This window comes from Nerophis ophidion, linkage group LG15, assembly GCF_033978795.1.
Source record: "Nerophis ophidion isolate RoL-2023_Sa linkage group LG15, RoL_Noph_v1.0, whole genome shotgun sequence".
NCBI lineage: Eukaryota > Metazoa > Chordata > Actinopteri > Syngnathiformes > Syngnathidae > Nerophis > Nerophis ophidion.
In genome coordinates, this window is record NC_084625.1 from 17,837,830 (window position 1) to 17,860,636 (window position 22,807).

At 40.0% G+C, this 22,807-nt stretch overlaps 1 protein-coding gene across 12 annotated transcripts in view; it reads left to right on the top strand.

Moving 5' to 3' along the window:
- The window catches only part of myo3a (myosin IIIA), an 83,797-nt gene that overhangs the window by 45,415 nt on the left and 15,575 nt on the right, over positions 1 to 22,807 (top strand). For 6 of the 12 annotated variants that reach the window (XM_061921592.1, XM_061921591.1, XM_061921597.1 and 3 more), the window contains 24 exons: positions 4,857 to 4,933; positions 9,401 to 9,546; positions 10,500 to 10,565; positions 10,644 to 10,799; positions 11,104 to 11,145; positions 11,700 to 11,790; positions 12,163 to 12,279; positions 12,362 to 12,466; positions 12,576 to 12,659; positions 13,296 to 13,498; positions 13,598 to 13,696; positions 13,784 to 13,898; positions 14,740 to 14,866; positions 15,926 to 16,136; positions 16,224 to 16,371; positions 16,957 to 17,110; positions 18,959 to 19,047; positions 19,129 to 19,258; positions 21,378 to 21,460; positions 21,634 to 21,675; positions 21,978 to 22,058; positions 22,217 to 22,294; positions 22,379 to 22,584; positions 22,648 to 22,759. In XM_061921592.1, the coding sequence (XP_061777576.1) occupies positions 4,857 to 4,933; positions 9,401 to 9,546; positions 10,500 to 10,565; positions 10,644 to 10,799; positions 11,104 to 11,145; positions 11,700 to 11,790; positions 12,163 to 12,279; positions 12,362 to 12,466; positions 12,576 to 12,659; positions 13,296 to 13,498; positions 13,598 to 13,696; positions 13,784 to 13,898; positions 14,740 to 14,866; positions 15,926 to 16,136; positions 16,224 to 16,371; positions 16,957 to 17,110; positions 18,959 to 19,047; positions 19,129 to 19,258; positions 21,378 to 21,460; positions 21,634 to 21,675; positions 21,978 to 22,058; positions 22,217 to 22,294; positions 22,379 to 22,584; positions 22,648 to 22,759 (2,762 nt within the window). Of the gene's footprint in view, positions 1 to 4,856; positions 4,934 to 9,400; positions 9,547 to 10,499; positions 10,566 to 10,643; positions 10,800 to 11,103; positions 11,146 to 11,699; positions 11,791 to 12,162; positions 12,280 to 12,361; positions 12,467 to 12,516; positions 12,660 to 13,295; positions 13,499 to 13,597; positions 13,697 to 13,783; positions 13,899 to 14,739; positions 14,867 to 15,925; positions 16,137 to 16,223; positions 16,372 to 16,956; positions 17,111 to 18,958; positions 19,048 to 19,128; positions 19,259 to 21,377; positions 21,461 to 21,633; positions 21,676 to 21,977; positions 22,059 to 22,216; positions 22,295 to 22,378; positions 22,585 to 22,647; positions 22,760 to 22,807 lie in introns of those variants that run through there. The other 6 variants (XM_061921593.1, XM_061921590.1, XM_061921596.1 and 3 more) reach the window with 6 other exon arrangements.

A 22,807-nucleotide genomic window follows, 5' to 3' on the forward strand; every position in this document is an offset into this window, starting at 1 on the left:
AATCACAGCCGTCAGAACATTTCAAGTCAGCAGGAAGAAATTTGTGCGGCCCTGACGAAAGCTTTCAAAAAAAAAAAAACGAGAAGTTGGTTTGGGTTGCGAACTGCGTCACGAAGGGATTATTCTTTTTTTTTTTTTTTTTTCTTCTCCTGTGGAAGGGCTCGTGCTACACTAAGCAGCGAAGCAGATAAAACCCCCGCAGTGACTCATCACGGACAAAATAGGAGATGGACTCACTTAGAGCAGTTCATGAATATTCTAATTGGCAGTTACAGTATGGCTGCGTGATAATCATGTTTATTATTGTTTTTATATTTATATGAATGATGTGTGGCCAGGCAGGCTGCGACAGATTTTTGAAGGAGCGCTAGCAACAGTGTTTGTGTGTTTTGATGCTTGTGTCACGTTTTTACTGTCATGGAGAAGAAGAGTGGGTGGATGTGATGAAGCTGTGTGGTTAACATCCTTCTAATCCCCTTAAATATTTGACACGGTACTATAATCTTCCTCAGTGTGTTGCCGTCTTGAGTAATGAGTAACACGATGAGTCAAGTAGTCTTCAAAGAACATTTAAGCGCCTGCATCATTGTTCTTGTGATTTGTAACTCAAAATATTTTATTCATTGGACTTGAAAGTACAAACATGTTGCGTGTTTTTCTGATTTTAGAAACTTTTAAATCCTATGGAATTATTTTAACTTTTTGTTGTTGATGCACACAAAAATACTAGGAGTGTTTTTATTGTGGCCCCATTTAGCTCTTTAATATTACTTGTAAAACAGATTATAGTCCTGACTCTAGCCAAATAAGTTTTGTAATAGTTGTCCCTCGCCACATTGTGCTTCGAAGTTTGTGGCTTATATATAAATGACTACTGTACGTGCATGTTATTTCATGTCTACAGGGGCTTCCGAATGTTAAACATATTTAGAAAGTCATTAACAAGTTTTTTATGCTCTAGGAATGAACATATTCCTTTTATAATTAATTCACCGCCACCAATAATCGTGATAAGCAAGTTTTTACTGTATTATTCTTGGCGACCGGAAGTAGTTAAGTGATTTATATGAAAATGTAAACAGGTTGATAGTTCCCCAGGGAAAGAAAAGTGTTTGTTAGATCCTACTGCAGTGAAGCCAATACCAAACTATGTCTCTTCGGCATTAATTAAAAAGGTAAAACACAATAAATGGGCAAATATGAAAAAATAAAATTTTCTTGAGACATATCTTTTGAGTTGGGAATTTGTGTTAGATGTAAATATAAACGGAATGCAATGATTTGCAAATCCTTTTCAACCCATATTCAGTTGAATATGCCGCAAAGACAACATATTTGATGTTCAAACTCATAAACATTTTGTTTTTGCAAATAATCATTAACTTTAGAATTTGATGCCAGCAACACGTGACAAAGAAGTTGGGAAAGGTGGCAATAAATACTGATAAAGTTGAGGAATGCTCATCGAACACTTATTTGGAACATCCCACAGGTGTGCAGGCTAATTGGGAACAGGTGGGTGCCATGATTGGGTATAAAATCCTCTTCCCAAAAAATGCTCAGTCTTTCACAAGAAAGGATGGGGCGAGGTACACACCGGTCCATAATATCATCAAAAGGTTCATAGAATCTGGAGATATCACTCCACGTAAGCAGCATGGCCGGAAACCAACATTGAATGAATGTGACCTTCGATCCCTCAGACGGCACTGTATCAAAAACCGACATCAATCTCTAAAGGATATCACCACATGGGCTCAGGAACACTTCAGAAAACAACTGTCACTAAATACAGTTCTTTGCTACATCTGTAAATGCAAGTTCAATCAATCATGTTGTCTGTTTTATTCCATTTAAGTTAAAGCTATACTTTGCGATTTGGAAAAGCGAAAGCCATTTGTCAACAACATCCAGAAACACCGCTGGCTTCTCTGGGCCCGAGATCATTTAAGATGGACTGATGCAAAGTGGAAAAGTGTTCTGTGGTCTGATGAGTCCACATTTCAAATTGTTTTTGGAAATATTCGACATCGTGTCATCCGGACCAAAGGGGAAGCAAACCATCCAGACTGTTATCGACGCAAAGTTCTAAAGCTGTGATGGTATGGGGGTGCATTAGTGCCCAAGGCATGAGTAACTTACACATCTGTGAAGGCACCCTTTAATGCTGAAAGGTACATACCGGTTTGGAACATGGCTTCGTAAAAAAAGAGCGTGGGTACTCTCTTGGCCCGCCTGCAGTCCAGACCCGTCTCCCATCGAAAATGTGTGGCACATTATGAAGCCTAAAATACGACAGCGGAGACCCCGGACTGTTGAACAACTGAAGCTCTACATAAAAAAAGAATGGGAAAGAATTCCACTTTCAAAGCAATTAGTTTCCTCAGTTCGCAAACGTTTGAGTGTTGTTAAAAGAAAAGGTGATGCAACACAGTGGTGAACATGCCCTTTCCCAACTACTTTGGCATGTGTTGCAACCATGAAATTCTAAGTTAATTATTTGGTAAAAAAAAAAAAGTTTAGGAGTTTGAACATTAAATATCTTGTCTTTGTAGTGCATTCAACTGAATATGGGTTGAAATTGATTTGCAAATTATTGTATTCCGTTTATATTTATATCTAACACAATTTCCCAACTCATATAGAAACGCGCTTTGTACAATATGGTAAATGGGTTATACTTTTATAGCGCTTTTCTACCTTCAAGATACTCAAAGCGCTTTGACACTATTTCCACATTCACCCATTAACACACATTCATACACTGATGGCGGGAGCTGCCATGCAAGACCCTAACCAGGACCCATCAGGAGCAAGGGTGAAGTGTCTTGCTCAAGGACACAACGGACGTGACAAAGTTGGTTGAAAGTGGGGATTTACCAGGAGCCCTCAGGTTGCTGGCACGGCCCCTCTCCCAACTGCGCCGCGCCATGAACTCTTTTACTATGAAGCCACGCTGTTGTAACACGTGGCTTGGCATTGTTTTGCTGAAATATACAGGGGCGTCCATGACAACGTTGCTTGGATGACAACATATGTTTCTCCAAAACCTGTATGGACCATTCAGCATTAATGTTGCCTTCACAGATGTGTAAGATACCCATGCCTTGGGCACTAATACACCCCCATACCATCACAGATGCTGGCTTTTGAACTTTACGCCTGAAACAATCCGGATGGGTTTTTTCTTCGTTGTTCCGGAGGACACCACGTCCACAGTTTCCAAATATAATTTGAAATGTGGACTCGTCAGACCACAGAATACTTTTCCACTTTGCATCAGTCCATTTTAGATGAGCTCGGGTCCAGCGAAGCCAGCGGCGTTCCTTGGTGTTGTTGATAAATGGGTTTTGCTTTGCAAAGCAGTTTTAACTTGCACTTACAGATGTAGCAACCAACTGTAGTTACTGACAGTGGTTTTCTGAAGTGTTCCTGAGCCCATGTGGTGATTTCCTTTACACACTGTCGGTTTTTGATGCAGTACCGCCTGAGGGGTCAAAAGTCCGTAATATCATCGCTTGTGTGCAGTGATTTCTCCAGATTCTCTGAACCTTTTGATGATTTACGGATCGTAGATGGTAAAATCCCTAAATTCCTTGCAATAGCTCGTTGAGAAATGCTGTTCTAAAGCTGTTCGACAATTTGCTTACAAAGTGGTGACCCTCGCCCATCTTTTTTGTGAATTACTTAGCATTTCATGGAAGCTGCTTTTAAACCCAATCATGGCACCCACCTGTTCCCAATTAGCCTGCACACCTGTGGGGATGTTCCAAATAAGTGTTTGATGAGTATTTCTCAACTTTATCAGTATCTATTGCCACCTTTTCCAACTTTTGTCACGTGTCGCTCGCATCAAATTATAAAGTTAATGATTATTTGCAAAAAAAAAATGTTTATCAGTTTGAACTTCAAATATGTTTTCTTTGTAGCATATTCAACTGAATATGGGTTGAAAATTATTTGCAAATCATTGTATTCCGTTTATATTTACATTTAACACAATTTCCCAACTCATATGGAAACGGGGTTTGTATTAATGGGAAGGCCAACTTTAGACTACACTCAGACAGACCCTATTGAGCCAGAAGGGAAATTGTTTGATCGCAGTAGGGTAGGTCATTTGGAAGAAGAAAAGATAAAACAACACTCGAGTAGGCAACATTACTACAGATAGACAAAATAATTAAGTAAGTACAGGGCAAATGTATACTACATGCCGGAACAAGACACTGAGAACAAACCAATATCTGCTCCAGAAAGTTGAACTATTTTTTGGCACAATCGCGGGCATACCTCCAGCTAGACAAATACTTGACTCCACTGTATGTGAGTAGATGTGTAATGCAATAAATACTTTTTGAGTAGATACGTGATGCAATAAATATTTCCTGTCACTTAATGTGGGAATGCTTTTGTACTGTATCAAAAATCTGATTATGAATATAGGATTACCTTCGAGATTAGGTTAGCAATGCTTTTTTTTTTTTTTTTTTTTTACAGTTCTTATGTGCATATAATCTTTTCCATTATGTTTTTCTTTTTTGATCCCTTCCTGACATAAATATATATCAATGTCATTTGCACTTGAATCAGAAAACCGTCCACATTGCTGCACCTTAAGCTGAGCCAGCTCCTGTGCTTGTCACGTAACGCTGATTTGTTTGTACTCGACTCGAGTCGCATGTCAACACACACACATTTTGTTTGAGATGTTTGTTTTTTTTTTTTTTTTTTTTGCTATTTAAAGCAAGTATTATGTCAAATATTCCACTGTCAGGAGGGACGTATACTCCTTGTTGCCATAGTGACAGATTTTTGCTCGCAGAAGTGAAGTGCGCATGTTGGTTTCCTTGCAGGTGTTTCAGCCCAGCTGACAAACACCCGCCTGAGGAGGAACACCTCGGTGGGAACACCCTTCTGGATGGCGCCAGAGGTGCGTACTGTCCCTTGTCTTTCCGCTACATTAGCCCGGAGTACATCCCAGTGAGCCAATGTTAATAATCGCCAAGTGATAAGGCAGTCTCATCATCACTCTTCACTCACCTAATCAAGCCTGGACAGATAAACTGGCTTTTTCTTTTCTTTAAACCTGAATTACACATAAGCAGTCAAACATTCTGACCCGGCGGTTTTATGGTGGGATAAATGGTGGAAGCGTTTTCTAAATTGTCTTTTTAACCGCGCGTTAGATTGTGTCCGAGTTCAGCTCACTCAAGCCATGTCCAAAATGCATTTTTTAAAATTGCTCCATATAGTTTTAAAATAATAGTTCAGGATTTTGTCATGTTACTTAAGTCAGTGATCTCTAACCACTAGTACCGATTCAGGGACTTATTTGGTACCGGTCTCTGGTCCAAAAAAGGTTGCGGACCCCTGACTTAAAGGAGTCACATTACGATTTATTTTTTCTACATTTAAAACACTTCTTTGTGATCTACATCACATATAATGGTAGTTAATTGGTTGAAATGCTGCACAGAATGTTTTGTAGATCATCTTCAAGTCACTTTCTTACCGTCTCTGCAGGATGCGCAGTTTTGTGGGTCGTCTTGTTTATTTTAATTTCTACCATGTATGGAGACTTCTGTTGATGTCACCAGTGGTAAAAAAAAATCACCAGTTTGACAAACACAAACGGTTCGTTCAGAGGAAATATGAAGAAAGGCAAGAATGTTTTATGGTTTGATTTCACATTTTCAGGATTTATGCAGATCCCAAATACACAAAAGCAGTTACCAATGCATAAGAAACATTGGTTTTGCTTAATAGATTCCATTTAAAGGGAAACTGCACTTTTTTGGGGCTTTTGCATTCATCAAAGTAAGAGTTAAAGTAACATTATAATAGAGGGCTACATATCTAACATTGATTTGGCTAATGCTCTTAATACAGTTTATTTGAGATTTGACCAGCAGCAATAATTTATGACAAAATTAAGGATTTGAGTCTTTTGTATGGGGAACATATTCTAAGTAACAAAGACTTCATTTAGAGTTATTTGGTTAGGGTCAGGGTTAAAGGGTTAGAGTTATAATAAGGCCATACCGAATAAGGCATTAATTAGTACTTAGTGACTAGTTAAGACAATATGTTACTAATTTGCATGTTAATGAGCAACTAATTAATGGTGACTATGTACCCCATACTAAAGTGTTACCATGTTTTTTTTTTACTGGTACACAAAATGAACCGTGCATGAACATCACCTTGTTCAAACAACAAAACCAAGACACAACAAATTACACACCTTCAAATCAGTCAGCTGTTGCCGTATCCATAATACGGCGATTGGGAGAAGTTTGTATTTACACGAAGAGTCGGGTGTGTTTTGACCTCCACCGAACCCCTGAGGCCGACTCACCTAACCCCTAGGGTTCGATTGAACCCAGATTAAGAACCACTGTTCTAGAGGGAAATAAAACCCACACTAGACTTTTATTTGTTGAGTTTTCATCTGCTTTTAACACTATCCAACCTCACATCCTAGCCTAAAGGATGATCAGGCATTTTAATCTTAAGTTTTGGTCTTTTTGGATTTTAGATTTTTTAACTAATCGATCCTAACAAGTCAAGGTGAATGGTATTTTATCTGAGTTATCACACTCTTCAACTGGTTCACCTCAAGGATGTGTGCTTTCAGCCTTTTTTAACCTGTACACAAACACGTGCCAGAGTAAGCATGCTAACAAGACGCTAGTGAAATTTGCAGATGACACGGTCATTGTCAGTCTTCTCAGTGGAAAAGAGTCTAGCCATGGTCTCCTTGTTAGTGAATTTGTCAGCTGGTGTGAGGAATCCTTTTTACAGATCGACATATCTAAAACAAAGGACATGCTTATTGATTTTAGAACCCAGTCTGTAGACTGTGTGGACAGCTACAAGTACTTTGGCATGGTCACAGACTCAAAGCTGACCTTCGAGATGAACTGCAAAGCTGTGTGTAAAAAAGGACACCAACGTCTTCATTTCCTGAGGAAACTGTCACGTCTCTAAATAGATAGAACCATGTTATCACTTTTTTATCTGGCATATATTGAATCGATTCTGTCCTTCTCCCTGGTGTCATGGTTTGGTAGTTTGTCCTTGAGAAACAAGTCTGCACTAAATCAAATTGTAAAGTGGGCTAGTAAGCTTATAGGTGAGCCGCAACTCAACTTATCTGACATCTATGCCACACAGCTGCAGCGCAAGGCGAGCTGTATTATTCACCTTTACACCCATCATCCTTTACGCAGTGAATTCCAACTCCCTCGCTCTGGTCGGCGGTTTGTTGTTCCTCTTTGTAGGATATAAAAGTATGTTTGTACCTGCTGCCATCACACGCTTAAATAAGGCTATCACACGGTGATCTTATTTATTTATTATGCCATAGCACTTTAATCACAATAATTGTCTTGGTTTCTTTGGTATTATATTTTATTGTTCTACAGTGTGCCTGGTATACAATAAGTTTGTGGATTTTTTAAATATTTTTGTTTTATATGATTTGTGTTTGCTTGCTTCATTCTGTCCTGACGCTGAATTACAAATGTCTGCACAACTATTTTACCTCCAGGTACCAATAAAGAAACCTTGACCTTGCCTATTGTTCAAAATCATTATGAGAGATCACAACACGTTTTTTAGTTAGTTTTTTTAGAATTTTTTAAGAGATCGCTTGCATGATGCGACTAATAGCAGTCACCGTTGTTGCCTTCAAAGGCCTCTAAAACAACTTCAAAATCCTCCTACGTTTTACATACGTAAGTCTATATATGATGTAACAAACACGTTCATTACAATATGTATGTGCAATATTTACCATATTTTGGTCATTTTAAACATTGACCGGACAGATTTCTTCCGCGTATTGATTTCCGTTTTCCATAGTAGTGCACTTCTGGAACAAATGTGTGTTCCTACTGCCAAAAACAAATGTGAGTGTGTTCCCATCATGGCAGACCTGGTAGTAGACAATGAAGATAACTGTTTTTGGACAAGTTAGGATTCACAACCTTATTTTTTTTAAGCTGAATATGAACTACTGTTTCTAGAAGTAAACACAAAGGAAGAGTGAGACGTTTAGCAGACAGAAGCCATGAGAGTGAAGTTGGCGTGATTTTGGTGCTGTAAATAGGGAGCTTGGACATAAATGTAGTATTGATCCAAATAAACAGAGGAAAACTTCCACGGCCAGCTGGACAAAACTTTACTGTCCATCAAGTGAGTCACTATAATATTGATCATGATACACGCAGCACGTCATGCGTGTTATTACAACTACACTACATGTGCTGTCGAGCTAGCAGTGTACAAACAACATAAAATGTAGGCTAATACTTTACAGATACTGTAATATGAAGGTCATGTTTTTCAGTTAGAACAGATTGGTGTCCTCTCGCAGTGTTGTGTATTACAAACTCAAACACGTTTCATGCTGACATGATTATCTCTCGCCGTAGTTAGCTTTTACGGCTAATACTGGTGCATGCTGATGTGTCACCACGCTAAAAAATTAGTTCCTCAGTGTTTGCTCTGTCACCACACTTGGTTATTTTACAGGTTACGTAACGTAAAATAAGTATTGTTGACGGTTTTACAATGCATTTTTAAAAGGTTTTTGAAGTAAAAGTGATTTCTCCCATTAGCTGCATTACTAGCCAACTACAACAAACCGATTTTTATGAAAGGAAGCAAAAAAAAAACTTTTGTCCTCTTGTCTCTAAAAAGTATTGACACAATTAAAAAAAAAAAAAAGACAAGTTGATACAGTTCCACACTATTGCCCCTTGGAGTGCAAAGTTGTAAAGTTGTGGGGATGCCCCCCACCGGTTGGCCATCCAAGTTTTCTCATTGTTATCCCATTGGGTTGAGTTTTTTTCTTGCCCTGATGTGGGATCTGAGCCGAGGATATTGATGTGGCTTGTGCAGCCCTTTGAGACACTGGTGATTTAGGGCTACATAAGTAAACATTGATTGATTGATAATAAGGCAAGCCTGGCAAGGCTCGCTATGTTGTTATTTTGTATAAAATGTGACTAAACCATCTTGTAAAACAAATTTTATATCTAATAGCTATAAGACTATTTATTTGTATGTATTTGTAATTTTATTTGAATTGGGCATTCATCATCCACAAAATTCTTAAAAAATGGTTTTGGGCCCGTTAAACTTCTAATCTTGCTGTAAGTCCAGTCATGTCTGCTGCATTTGTTTTTCACTAAGCAATATAATAAGCTTAATTTTGAGTAGTTATTACATAATGCTCGTTTATAGTGTGTTCATTGCACTGATTTCCACATTTTGAGGCTATTTCATCCATATCTGATTATCTGCAATGCTTTGTTGCGTAATCGAATTAAAGGCTTGTTTAGTGTTATTAGGCCTATTGTGATGCAAGTCATATGGTTATTTCATATAGGTGATAGCGTGCGAGCAGCAACTGGACTCTACTTACGATGCCCGCTGTGACGTCTGGTCCCTGGGCATCACTGCCATCGAGCTGGGTGATGGAGACCCGCCCCTCTCGGAGCTCCATCCAATGAGAGCTCTTTTCAAAATACCCAGGTGAGCCCCTGTTGTGCAAATTTTATGATTTGTTCTTGATGTGTCTCGCGTTTGTGTACAAGTGGAAAAATGGACTAGTGTGTGTGATTTGTGGGCTGTTTTGTACTGTCCTCCTGTGTGAGAGCCCCACAAGCACTTTACTGTCACTGTCATTTTACCAGTGTAGCACTCTGTCACATCTCTCACACACACACACACACACACACACACACTGCTGGCTGTGGTGCTCATGCTTGTCATGCAGCTTTTCCTGGAATGTGTGTGACGGCTGCAGCAGACCTTCAGACTCCGCTCGTCACGTCTCTGCTTTTATTTCATCTAGCCCATCACAGACTCACTCGAGGCATTAATCCCGCCACCAACACCAGTCCTGCTTAATTTAGACGGTCTAAAAGAAACTCCCACTTTTGATTGGCACTGTCAGAGTGGTCTTAAATTAATGTGTATTATTGTGGTATACTACTTGGATTTTAAGGTTTGAGTAGGTTGTTAACTTCAAGCTTTTAGCCCTAATGATGTACAACAGAGTGTTTTGACTGGGTCCCGTGTGCTGTGAAAGAGTGAATTAATTAGAGTGGGGGCTAAAAACAAGATGGCTGCATAATTTCAGCCGCTGGTTGTGCGTTTGTCATCCAGATAAGAGGAGAGCTTTTAAGCACTCGCCGTGTCTGACGTCTACATTGAACACATTCTGTGATAAATACAAAGCAGGGCATACTCTCATTAGGCCAATTTATTGCCTCTCACAGCCGAGGTGAAAAAGGCCCCTGGTGTATTAGGACGTCCCCTGCACTCTTATAAGGCGGACAAAGACATTGCGGCAAACAAACCTTGGTAGAGATGATAAAAGTACATAATTGCATCACAGGTGGATCGTTAGTGCCTTACACCAACATGTTTTTCATGACAATCAGTTTGTTGATCGTTTGTCATTTTTCCACTTATTTTGACAGAAACCCTCCACCTACTCTCCAGCAGCCTGAGTTGTGGTCCGACGACTTTAACGACTTCATCAGCCAGTGAGCACTACGAATATTTTACTTTTGAGTTTCTTCTTTGGCTGCTTTTCTACTCTTCTTTTTCTTATTTTTCCCGAGGTGTTTAATCAAGGATTTTGAGCTGAGACCAAATGTGTTAGACCTCCTCCAGCACATCTTCATCAAGCAGACTGTCAGCAGAGAGAAAATGCTGCAGAAACAACTGATTGAACTCATTGATCTCAACCAGCAGATAGGAGTCATTGAGAAGACGAGGTAGTGCAGTCTGTTTGCATACATTTTGGAGACGTGTGTGTGTGTGTGTATATATATATATATATATATATATATGTATATATATATATATAGATGAATCTCTGTATATATAGAGATGAATCTCTGTATATATAGAGATGAAGTAGTCTTGTGATTTTTCCCACACCTACATTATCCCAAATCCAAGCCCCTTTTCAAACCTTCAAAAATCCAACAAATTACAAAAACAGACATCTTCATCCAGCAGGCTGCAGCGGCAAAATTGTTTTGCCCGCTTTGTTAATCCATTTTTTGTCATTTTAAGCCATCACGGAAAAACAGACAGAAGCCGAGACAGTAATGACAGGTAAAAAACACCTAGATGACTTCATATAGGCATTGAAACCATATATGACCTGTTTATCCCATAAATGACCATAATACTGTAAAAATTAGGATGTTTTAAGCTAGCCATAGCTTGTTTGCAGCCATTTTTCTTATCATGCCCTTGTTTTATGATTGTCATTTTCAGGTTATGTTGTCTTTGATTATTAAAGGACCATTCTTCAATTGTTGTTCAACTGCCAAAAGAGTAGCAGAGCATTGAATTATTTTTTATGGTTTTGTTTAGTGGTGTCCAAGGTGCAGCCCGTGAAAATATAGTTAAACTAAAAAAAAATAACAAAATGGGGAAAATTTAGCAAAAAAAGCACAATAATAAAGATAATAAGCTTGACATCTTGGTAGTAATAACTATGATAACACAGTTTATTTAAAAAAATAAAAATATTTGTAATTTTTTTCAATTTAAAATATAAACAAAATGTATATATTGGTGTTACCAATGCGTACGTGTTTGATTGGCAATTTAGGCTATTGTGATTTGTAAAAAGCTGAGTAACTACTTTGTGTGTCGTAAAGGCACGAGCGCATCCACACCAAAAAAGGAAGCAACGTGAAGACGGAGCTGGATGAGGGGGATGACCTCGCCGCCCTGGAAGTTCTAGACGAGGTAGGGACGTCAGTTATTTTTGATCATTTTCTCGTGACAATGATTAAAGATATTTTTGCGAGACAATGTCCACGCGTCCTTATCCACCGTAAAAATCCACAGCATTGTCCCTGACACGCATTACTCTCCAAGCAATCCATCACGATAGTCGTTGGTAAAGGGGCTGGCGGATATTTGCACCATCCTTCACCATGAAAGGCTCCAGTGAGGGACGCCATGTTGTTGATGTTGGCCGTCTCACTTGATGTATCGACATGGGCGCTGTCACAAGGCCTTTTCTTGAGAGAGAGGATGCAATTTAAAGTGCTGTCCGTGTTGTTGTTCCTGTTCCCTGCATGTGTCTCACCTGTCGAGTGTTTTCCCACTTTGCAGGACTCGGTCACTGACCAGCTGCAAGATCGCTATGGCCGTGATCAGATCTACACCTATGTGGGCGACATCCTCATTGCGGTCAATCCCTTCCATCAAATGCAGATCTACGCTTCTCAGGTTGCCTCTTATCTATGTGAATGAGTACACTAAATAAAGACATGAAATTGCTTTAATTGAGCTTCTCCACTCATGTGTTTAGTATAGTAAAATGTATGTGGAAGCAAAGCGGACAGCCAACCCCCCGCACATCTTTGCCGTAGCAGACATTGCTTACCAATCCATGGTGTCGTACCACTCAGATCAGGTGACTCATTGCATTCTTGTCTGCCCCCCTTTTCCCTTTCCTGGAAGAAGACAGTTGTTTTGTCATTTAAACTGATGGCGCGCTGACGCCGCGACTTTGCTGCATGCAGTGCATTGTGATCAGTGGCGAGAGCGGAGCGGGGAAAACGGAAAGTGCTCACCTGTTGGTGCAGCAGCTCACCGTTTTGGGGAAGGTGAGTCACTGCCGTTTTGGAGTTTTCAAATATTTTCAAAGTTGATAAATATTGCAATATAATATGTTATAATAATATACAAGGCTCATTACTAAAGAGGACTTGTGTTGTTCCCAATCTAAACTTGAGGCTTTTAGTAAGATCTATTGGAATCACGCCGTTTTGTGTGTCTGTAGCTTTATTGCTAATGAACTTTGTTTAACCACACCTGCAAGTGTGTTTCCAACAAGTGCTATTGTGCAATGTATCCTCTTTTTACATACACTGTTACTCTTGTCCAACCTAATAGTTGTCATGTATCATACAACAACATGAGTGAGACAGGAGGACACAAACATTGGCAACACCAGTATAGCTATGCTTGCTGCAATTCTAAAATTACACTCACATTTTGTCATAATGCTAGGTTAGAAAAACAAAATGATGAAATGCCTTCCACGGCTGTAGATGACTGATAAATAGTTGGCAAAAAATCCGTCCTATATTTAAAGATATGTATAGGAATGCCTGCTTTTTTGCTAAGCTGTGCTCTGTGATGTTTGGTGTTCATTAACAGGTTTTAATGAGACATTAGTTACATCATTTGATAGACAATTTTGCACAATAAGAGCAAATTAATCCATCTTTGTCATGCAGGCCAACAATCAGTCCCTCCAGGAGAAGATTCTGCTGGTCAACAGCCTGGTGGAAGCCTTCGGGAACGCCTGTACCGCCATCAACGACAACTCGAGTCGCTTTGGCAAATACTTGGAGATGAAGTTTACCGCTGGAGGAACAGTGGTGGGCGCCCAAATATCAGAGTACCTGCTGGAGAAATCCAGGGTCATCCACCAGGCTGCGTAAATATCACCTTTTGAACAATTTAATATATTGTCCCAAACGAAGACTATTTTTGTTCAAAAATACGTCAATGTTTGAGTTCTTGTATGTTTCCACAGAGGGGAGAAGAACTTCCACATCTTCTATTACATCTATGCAGGCCTAGCTGACAGGAAGAAACTCGCCCACTACAAGCTCTCAGACAGCAAAACTCCAAAGTAGGATGGCTGCAAAAACACGGTACTTTCCCTCTCAAAGCAGCGACCCCCATCACCTCGTCTTTGTGCTTCCCTTACGTTGTGCAGGTATCTGTGTAACGACCACATTAAGCTGGGGCCCGACATAGTGAGCAACACCTCCTACAAGGAGCAGTTTGACGTGGTGGAGCAGTGTTTCAAAGTCATTGGATTCTCCCTGGAGGTAAACGCAGCTCCCTGTGTAACCTTGATGCTCACATTTTGTGCACATTTCTCAAAGTCAATGAGGGGCAAGCACGCACCTACAAAAGGACAAAACTTGGTGTACAAGCTTTAATGCGCTGGCTAATGAAGTGCTGATTGCCTATGGGAGCTGTACGTCAATAGCATTTATCTTTTTCAACGCCTGGCAGAATCCACAGAGACACTTTCATCATTGGATTTTATTACCAATGCACAATATATGTGGGGACTAGAAATGTTTTTTTTTAATTCACCCAAAAAAAAAAGATTTGCACTCCCCAAAAAATATTAAAATCAAAAATTATTTGCAACCAAAACTAGTTTTTGGTTGCTCATCAGCTGGAGAGCTTTTGTTCTTCCATTATGAATCAAAATGTTTTGGTTGCAAATCTTTTTTTTTTTTTTTTTTTAATACGAACACCTCCGTGAGGTTGTATTTATCGTTGGAATGGATGGATTTTCCCTCCTAATTTGTGAAGGGGGGAAGCGGTCAGGATGGACACCCATATTGTCACACCCTCATCTGAGACTGGCCAATTAAAAGCCTTCCAACATATTGTTCCAAGGAAGCCCCGCCCACAAGATTGAATTTGACTCATAACCAAAAATAAGATTTGAAACCAATGATAGATTTTCAGCCACAAATCTATTTTCAAACAAAAACAAACATTTTCAAACCAAATTTGTTTGCAATCAAAACTTTTTTGATTGCAAATTAATTTTTGGGGGTCGAAAAAAGAGACATTTTTTTCCCCATAAATATAAAGCATCATTCCCAATTGTTTTGTAAATGCTGCAGTTTGAAATAGTTGTCTTGGCAGGAGCTGGGCAGTGTTTACAGCACACTGGCTGCCATCCTCAACTCAGGTGATATCGAGTTTTCCGCGGTGGCTTCCGAGCACCAAACAGACAAGAGCAACATCGCCAACTTGTCCATCTTGGAAAACGGTGAGTAAAACACACAAAAGATGGCCACATAAATATCAGATTGATACTTTTGTGGTTCTTATGGGAAATTATGACATTCTGATAAATCCAGTAACATTTGAAAATAACGCGATAACCGATTCAAAATAGAACGGTCCAATAAAGCGCGATGATTACTCGTACTGTGCTTAAGGTGCGTTAGAGTAAGCAAATCAAGCACTCCTTTTTTCAACGTGCCGTGCTGTAAGCCTGTCGTAAACTTCCTTTGAGAAAAAACAAGACTTTGCATGTGCTATTACACCAAATTTTCGCAAACAGGAGGGAAAAAACATCAAGATTGAACAGATCAAACTCTTATCAGCCATTTGAGCATCAGTTTTTTGAAAACCTATGAAGACGCCTGCTGCAAAAGATGCTGCCCCCAAAAATACTTGGTGCATGTTCCTATCACAATGGCATTTGAAAAGTGCAAACTCTTTAGCCGAGACAACCCGAGGGCCAAAGCAATCTGTGATTTTTGTCAGAATAAGTCTACATGTACAGTTTTCCAAATGTATTGTTGTTTGAGTCTTTCTTACGTCCATGTGTGCACAAATTACAGTAAATCTAATTTAAGATTGTAAATACAAATAGCTTATCAAGTAGCTGTTTTAGGTTTTAAAAATAATGCATTCCTACAATAAAACTTTGAATGCTTCATCTTCATGTACAATAATTAACATTAATTTTTATGTAAATGCACAGTATTTGACATAAATCTTTATTCTTGATATTTTATTATCTTAACAATTATTCTGTTGCCATGCCACTTTGACCCCAATGTTGTTCATAATAGCTTATCTTATCTCAACCTCAATAGAACGGCCACAGCAGTGGTTTCATTTCGCAGCATATATTGTGTATCAGTGATCAGATATGTTAACTTATTGTTTGGTATTATTAGCTAATATAAATGCCGCGCTGTCGCCGGCTATCGGTTTAATGAGAATAAAATGAGCGGAATACATCACAATGTTGCACTCGTAGCCTCAAGATGAGTGAAGTTATTCACCTTTTTGTTTTGGTCCTGTGTTGCCTCAGTGGCTTCCTTGCTGTGCATCCGCTCCGATGAGCTTCAGGAAGCCCTGACATCTCACTGCGTGGTAGCCCGGGGCGAGACCATCGTCAGGCCCAACACTGTGGAGAAGGCGGCAGAGGTGAGGGACGCCATGAGCAAGGCTCTCTACGGTCGTCTGTTCAGCTGGATCGTCAACCGCATCAACACGCTGCTGCGGCCCGACAGCCACCTCGGGTAAGACCCCCAAGGAGACCTAATGGGGCCCGAACGCATCATGTAGTCGTATAACAAAAGGGGTCTCCATCCTGTTCCACCTCTCAGAGAGGATGACAAGGGCTTGAACATTGGCATTCTGGACATTTTTGGGTTTGAGAACTTCAAGAGGAACTCCTTCGAGCAACTATGCATTAACATCGCCAACGAGCAGATCCAGTTTTACTTCAACCAGCACATATTCGCCTGGGAGCAGGTAACGGCCTCCAGACCATTTTAGTACACATTTGTCACCTCGCGGCACCACCTCATTTCCATCAAAAGCAGTTATCATTTGTCACCTGGGAGTGACGCAAGGCTGAAAAATGCTGCCGTCTTCATTCACAGTAAGGATAACTATTCTGCTTTTATGCAGTCCTCTAGTGGGCAAAGGGGCTGTGGGTGCCTCAGGGGAGGGCAAAGAATGGTTTAGTGTTAAATTATTTGGTTTCACCCATGGAGAGCGTCTATAAATCATCCTAAACGAGGCTCGATTAGGAGTGGAAGATGGTAAAGCGTTAAATCCACTCTTGGGGTCCTGTTGGCAGCAAGCCCAGACATACATTAGTCCTATACTGCCTAACGTATGCATGTCAGCATAAGGGAATTGTTTCCGGGTTGATGTATTGATACAATTAAAGCAGTTTGTATGTTATATACTCAATGTTGACAATCCATTAGCTTCCCAGTGGGCTGTTAATGCTAGAATGGACATGTCTCTAGCAATGTCGCTGAGTCCTACAAGCAGCCTTCAGGCTCCAGGATTTTAAGGTATGTACACTTTAAATCATCGTCATTGCAGGATGAGTATCTCAACGAGGAGGTGGATGCTCGCATGATTGAGTACGAGGACAACAGACCCCTGCTGGACCTCTTTCTGCAGAAGCCCATGGGCATGCTGTCCCTGCTGGATGAGGAGAGTCGCTTCCCCCAGGCCACCGATCAGACCCTCGTAGGTCAGTTCACTCAAAAAAAAAAACAGTAAGCTGAAATTTCAGCTTATGATCTAAAACAGGGGTCAGCAACTCAAAATGTTGAAAGAGCCATATATGACCACAAATACAAAAAATTAATCTGTCTGGAGTCGCAAAAAATTACAAGACTTATATAAGTGTTATAATGACGGCAACACATGATGAAAGTGGCTAATTAGCCATATCAGCCTACTATCAAAATTACTGTGTCGCAGGCTAATGCAAATCTTCGTTGACAGAAATGTTGAAATATAAAATTCATTTTACACATTTTTACAACATTGGAAAACATTACATTTCTCAGAGGGTGCAATAACTCCTGGAAGTGACTGTCTTAGAATGATCAAATGTATAAACGTGTCTCCAAGTTAAAGGAAACAACAGGCTGTCTTCTTCTAATCAATCAAGCAATCAATCAATCAATCAATGTTTATTTATATAGCCCTAAATCACAAATGTCTCAAAGGACTGTACAAACCATTACGACTACGACATCCTCGAAAGAACCCACATAAGGGCAAGGAAAACTCACACCCAGTGGGCAGGGAGAATTCACACCCAGTGGGACGCCAGTGACAATGCTGACTATGAGAAACCTTGGAGAGGACCTCAGATGTGGGCAACCCCCCCCCCTCTAGGGGACCGAAAGCAATGGATGTCGAGCGGGTCTAACATGATACTGTGAAAGTTCAATCCATAGTGGCTCCAACACAGCCGCGATAGTTCAGTTCAAAGCGGATCCAGGACAGCAGCGAGAGTCCCGTCCACAGGAAACCATCCCAAGCGGAGGCGGATCAGCAGCGTAGAGATGTCCCCAACCGATACACAGGCAAGCGGTCCATCCTGGGTCCCGACGAGCGGTCCATCCTGGGTCTCGACTCTGGACAGCCAGTACTTCATCCATGGTCATCGGACCGGACCCCCTCCACAAGGGAGGGGGGGACATAGGAGAAAAAGAAAAGAAGCGGCAGATCAACTGGTCTAAAAAAAAAAGTATATTTAAAGGCTGGAGTATACAAATGAGTTTTGAGGTGAGACTTAAATGCTTCTACTAAGGTAGCATCTCGAACTGTTACCAGGAGGGCATTCCAGAGTACTGGAGCCCGAACGGAAAACGCTCTACAGCCCGCAGACTTTTTTTGTGCTTTAGGAATCACTAATAAGCCGGAGTCTTTTGAACGCAGATTTCTTGCCGGGACATATTGTACAATACAATCGGCAAGATAGGATGGAGCTAGACCGTGTAGTATTTTATACGTAAGTAGTAAAACCTTAAAGTCACATAATGGATTTATTACTATCTTTGCAAGCTTGTTAACATTTGCTGTGGTCTATAACATGGCATAGAGACAACTATCAGACATGTACCCAATATTACATACAGATAATGTGTCATGAAACATGGAAAAATAAACTAAATACACAGAGGACATAAGTAAACAAAGTTAAATATACATACAAACGAGGCATAATGATGAAAAATTTACTTTCAGCTAGCCTAAATAGCATGTTAGCATCGATTAGCTTGCAGTCATGCAGTGACCAAAAATGACTGATTTGCCCTCCAACAAGTCAGTAACATCAACAAAGCTCATCTTTGTGCATTCACACACAGCATTAAAAGTTTGATGGACAAAATGAGACAAAGGAGTGGCATAAAACATGTCTTTCTGTGGCAGCGTTGGAAAAAGTCATACATGTAAACTGTTGGGTCACAGTGATCGCCAAAAACTCATTAGTGAAGCAAAACACAAACCTATTAAACAGTGGGCTCTAGAGCTGTGGATTGCTGACCCACGTCCTAAAACTATGAAGGTATTGTTGTTTTAGAGAAATTTGAAGACAACCTGAAGGCCAAAAGCTTCTGGAGGCCAAAAAGGATTGACCTTGGATTTGGTATTCACCACTATGCTGGAAAGGTGTTTTCTATCACTGTCATTATTTTTATTTTTTATTATATTTTCTTCCCTGACCTAATTTTTGCTTTTCAACTCTTAAAGGTGATCTACAACGCTTTGGGATTTTTGGCCAAGAATCGAGACACTCTGTCGGCTGACATCGTACTCTTGCTCAGGTCATCGGAAAATGAACTTGTTCGCAAACTCGTCACCCATCCTCTCACCAAAACAGGCAAGTGTAATACTTGAAGAGATGTCCAACTAAAGTGAGATGGACCCTTGGCTATGTTCCAAATCACTGTATTTTATGCTTTGCATTTTGAGTACATAAGTGTGCGCACATTGAACACCGTCACTCCACAGATGTTGAAATCAACACAGGCTGAGTAGGTAGCCTAACCACCCTCCATTGTCTCTATCTTGGCTGTGTAGCGGAATGGGAGGGACTAGCTAGAATGGTTGCTATTCACAATTAAAAAGGTGAGAAGAAAAAGCGGATAATATTGTGGTTGTCATTTCTGCAACAACCGTAAAGGATGTGGGTAAGGATGGTAATCGTTTGCATCGGTTTTCTAAGGCAAAACGGTAAGCCTACCAATTTAGTTAGCAAAAAATTTTTTTTTAGGGAATTACTGGCAATATTTCACTTAGCACACTGTCACAGTCAACGTCATGTTGTTGGTGGCTGAGTTTGCAATCATTTAGCACCAAAATGAGGCACGGATGGATACTTTTTTCTAGTCTTCTTACTATGGTTTATTTGGGCACCAATGCCATTATTGTACTACCCATTGTTAGATTTAGGACAGCACTACCAATGTTTTTCATAGATCCGTTTATTTGCGGCGCTACCTGATATGAGGCCCAATGCACTGTAACTCAACTGCTAATTTTCATGCGGTATGCATTAAAAGTGAAAGACAGAATACTTTTTGCGTTATGCATTTACTCGGTAAGACAAATACAAGCGGTCACAAAAGGTGTAGTTTTAGCTGCGGCAGAGGAGATCTACGCATGCATAATTTGCTAAATGTTTTAAAAGGCATAATGTAATTTAGAAAAATACCTCTACTATTTAAATTTCAATAACTAATAAAACACAATTATTGTAAATGTATGTACTGTATAATGTTTTCTTAGCCTTTTTAAAACCTGGTCATGTGTCATGGCTAATTTTTGCAAATTAGACAATGATGTCAGCAAGAACCAGGAGTGGGGAAAATGCTGTTATATCATGATAAATGTAATATCCAATTTGAATGACTATTTTTCTCCTATTAACAAAGCAAAGTTGTCTTTAGGGTCTGTTGTAACTCAAGGATGACTTTTGCACCTCCACTCTGCAAAGTGTCACTACGCAGGATTTAAGTGGCAAGAAAACTGATCAGTTTTCTAAAAAAATACATTAAAGGGGCCCTATTAAGATTTTTTTTATTTCAATTAAAACACTCCTTTGTGGTCTACATAACATGTAACGGGGGTTCTTTGTTTAAAATTTTGCATCGATAATGTTTTCAAGACGCTCTGACCGTTTCTTCAGGATGTGCCGTTTTGTGTCTTATTTACAGGGCTCTACTTCGACAGTGTCTTCTCCCCGCCATTTGCGTTGTAGGTTTTAGCGCTTCTATAGTAAGTCTCACAGATATACTGTAAGTTTGTACTATACATTACTTTGTATTAGAAATAGCAACAGCGGCGGTTGCATGTTCATATACGTCTGCCCCAGAAGGAACCTTTTGACTTCAATGGTGGACTCGCGCAAAGCGCTTTTGGTAAATTTATACCACATGTGGTGACATCTGCTGATTTCACAGGGCAGAAAATGTCACAGGAAAGCGCGAAACTCCAAGTTGCGAGTTAAGAAGTTTGGTTTGTAATACCTTCACAGTTTGGTTTCACATTATAGGGACTTATGCAGATCTCAAATGCACAACAGCAAGTACTAGCAGGTAAGAAAAGTTGGCTTTGTATACTAAAACGTTTTAAAACAGACAAAAAAAAATTATCAAATAATTGAAATTACTTTATTTTTTGATTCAGTTTGTCCGGTGATTTATTGCTGTCTTCTAGTGTACCAACATACAGCTTGTATTTTGAGCTGCATTTTAAATTCATCAGTGTACTGAACTGTGTAGAATGTAGCAATAAATCTCTGACTCAAGTATCGCAAAGTCCCTGCGAATACCCGCAAGATACTTTCCAAAATACATAGTATGCATAGTACATATAATATTTCGAATTGCGCAATTTGGAAGACAGTCCTTTTCTTAATGTCAATCATGGGTGTCGTCCAAGCATGGATTTTTGGAGGAAGAATCCTCTTTATCATCTTTGATGCGTTTATTTTCCAGGCAACCTTGCCCACACTAAAGGAAAAAGCATCAACACACTACGCAGCCCACGGACCCCCACACGCTCCATCACCTTCGCCAAGGTACTCTTTTAACCTTTTTGTGATAAGTGCTTCGTTTTCTGCCATTTTTTCTCTCGGCTCATCTGCTTTTATGTAATTTATTACCAAGACTGCGGTAAAAGCTTCTTATTTTATTTTCTTTTGACTCTTTTTGTCTCTGTTTCCTCTGGTGTTGCTGCATGCCAATGGTAAAGATGGGAATGCTTACTTTATACAGTTCCTTTAATTTTACTGAGGTAACATTCATTTTTCTTGTTCACTTGTGTTTTCTTCGTTTGCATAACCCTACCGGTAGTCACCTCAAAAAAAAGTTGGCTTTAATGACCTCTCTAGCTTTTTTATATCTGTGCACTTAAATGCTACTGACAATACTTAGACATTACATCCTCATTAAATGAGCCATTAATGTTCACCACATATCGTTTACTATGATTTGTAGCATTCTCATAGTTGAGTTTTTTTCATTCATATGAGAATGTAGTTTGGATACGCTCTTTTGCGTGTGTGTGGTTTATGTATTTTTGCATCTCTTTTGCAGCCTTCTTGGATTTTAGAGCTCCCACCTGAAAAAAAATGCTTTCTCGATGTGCCTCTCGGTGACACAGTACAATACCAAATGGTGATAAAGTAGTATTTGCTAAGTTGGCCTTCTCGCTAAGGCTATAAAACATTAACTATTTGTATTGCCAATCCTTTGCAATCATAATACTGACCCCTCTGCAGTTGGTGTAGTCATTCAGCAGTTGCAGCATAAGCTGGGTGTTTGTGTTTTTTTAGCTGGTTGACACAGACACGCCTTACCATCCTCAAGAAACCACCAACATGAGAACACAGACGGTAGCATCCTACTTCCGTGTAAGAGCCTGTTTTCATTCGCTTATTTTCCACTAGTAAGCTAACAGCCCAAAGCTATGCTGCTGTTTCTTACGCACCTTGTAGTACTCCCTGATGGATCTGCTGTCCAAGATGGTGGCGGGGCAGCCCCACTTTGTGCGCTGTATCAAACCCAATAATGACAGACAAGCCCACAAATTTGATCGGGAAAAGGTTCTGGTCCAGCTGCGATACACTGGCATTCTGGAGACGGCCAAGATCCGCCGGCAAGGCTACTCTCACCGCATCCTGTTTGCTAACTTCCTGAAGAGGTTGTCGTTTTATCGCATTGGTGGTTTTGTTTGCATCCGACTTATGACGCCGCGTGCTTGCAGGTATCACATTTTGGCTTTCCATGCTGACGATGAGCCAGCTGTGACTCCTGAAGCGTGCACGATGATACTGGAAAAAGCCAAGCTAGAGAACTGGGCCATGGGGAAAACAAAGGTAAAATTCTAAATGCCAAGTTGTTTTGTTTTTGCCAGCTGAATTTGA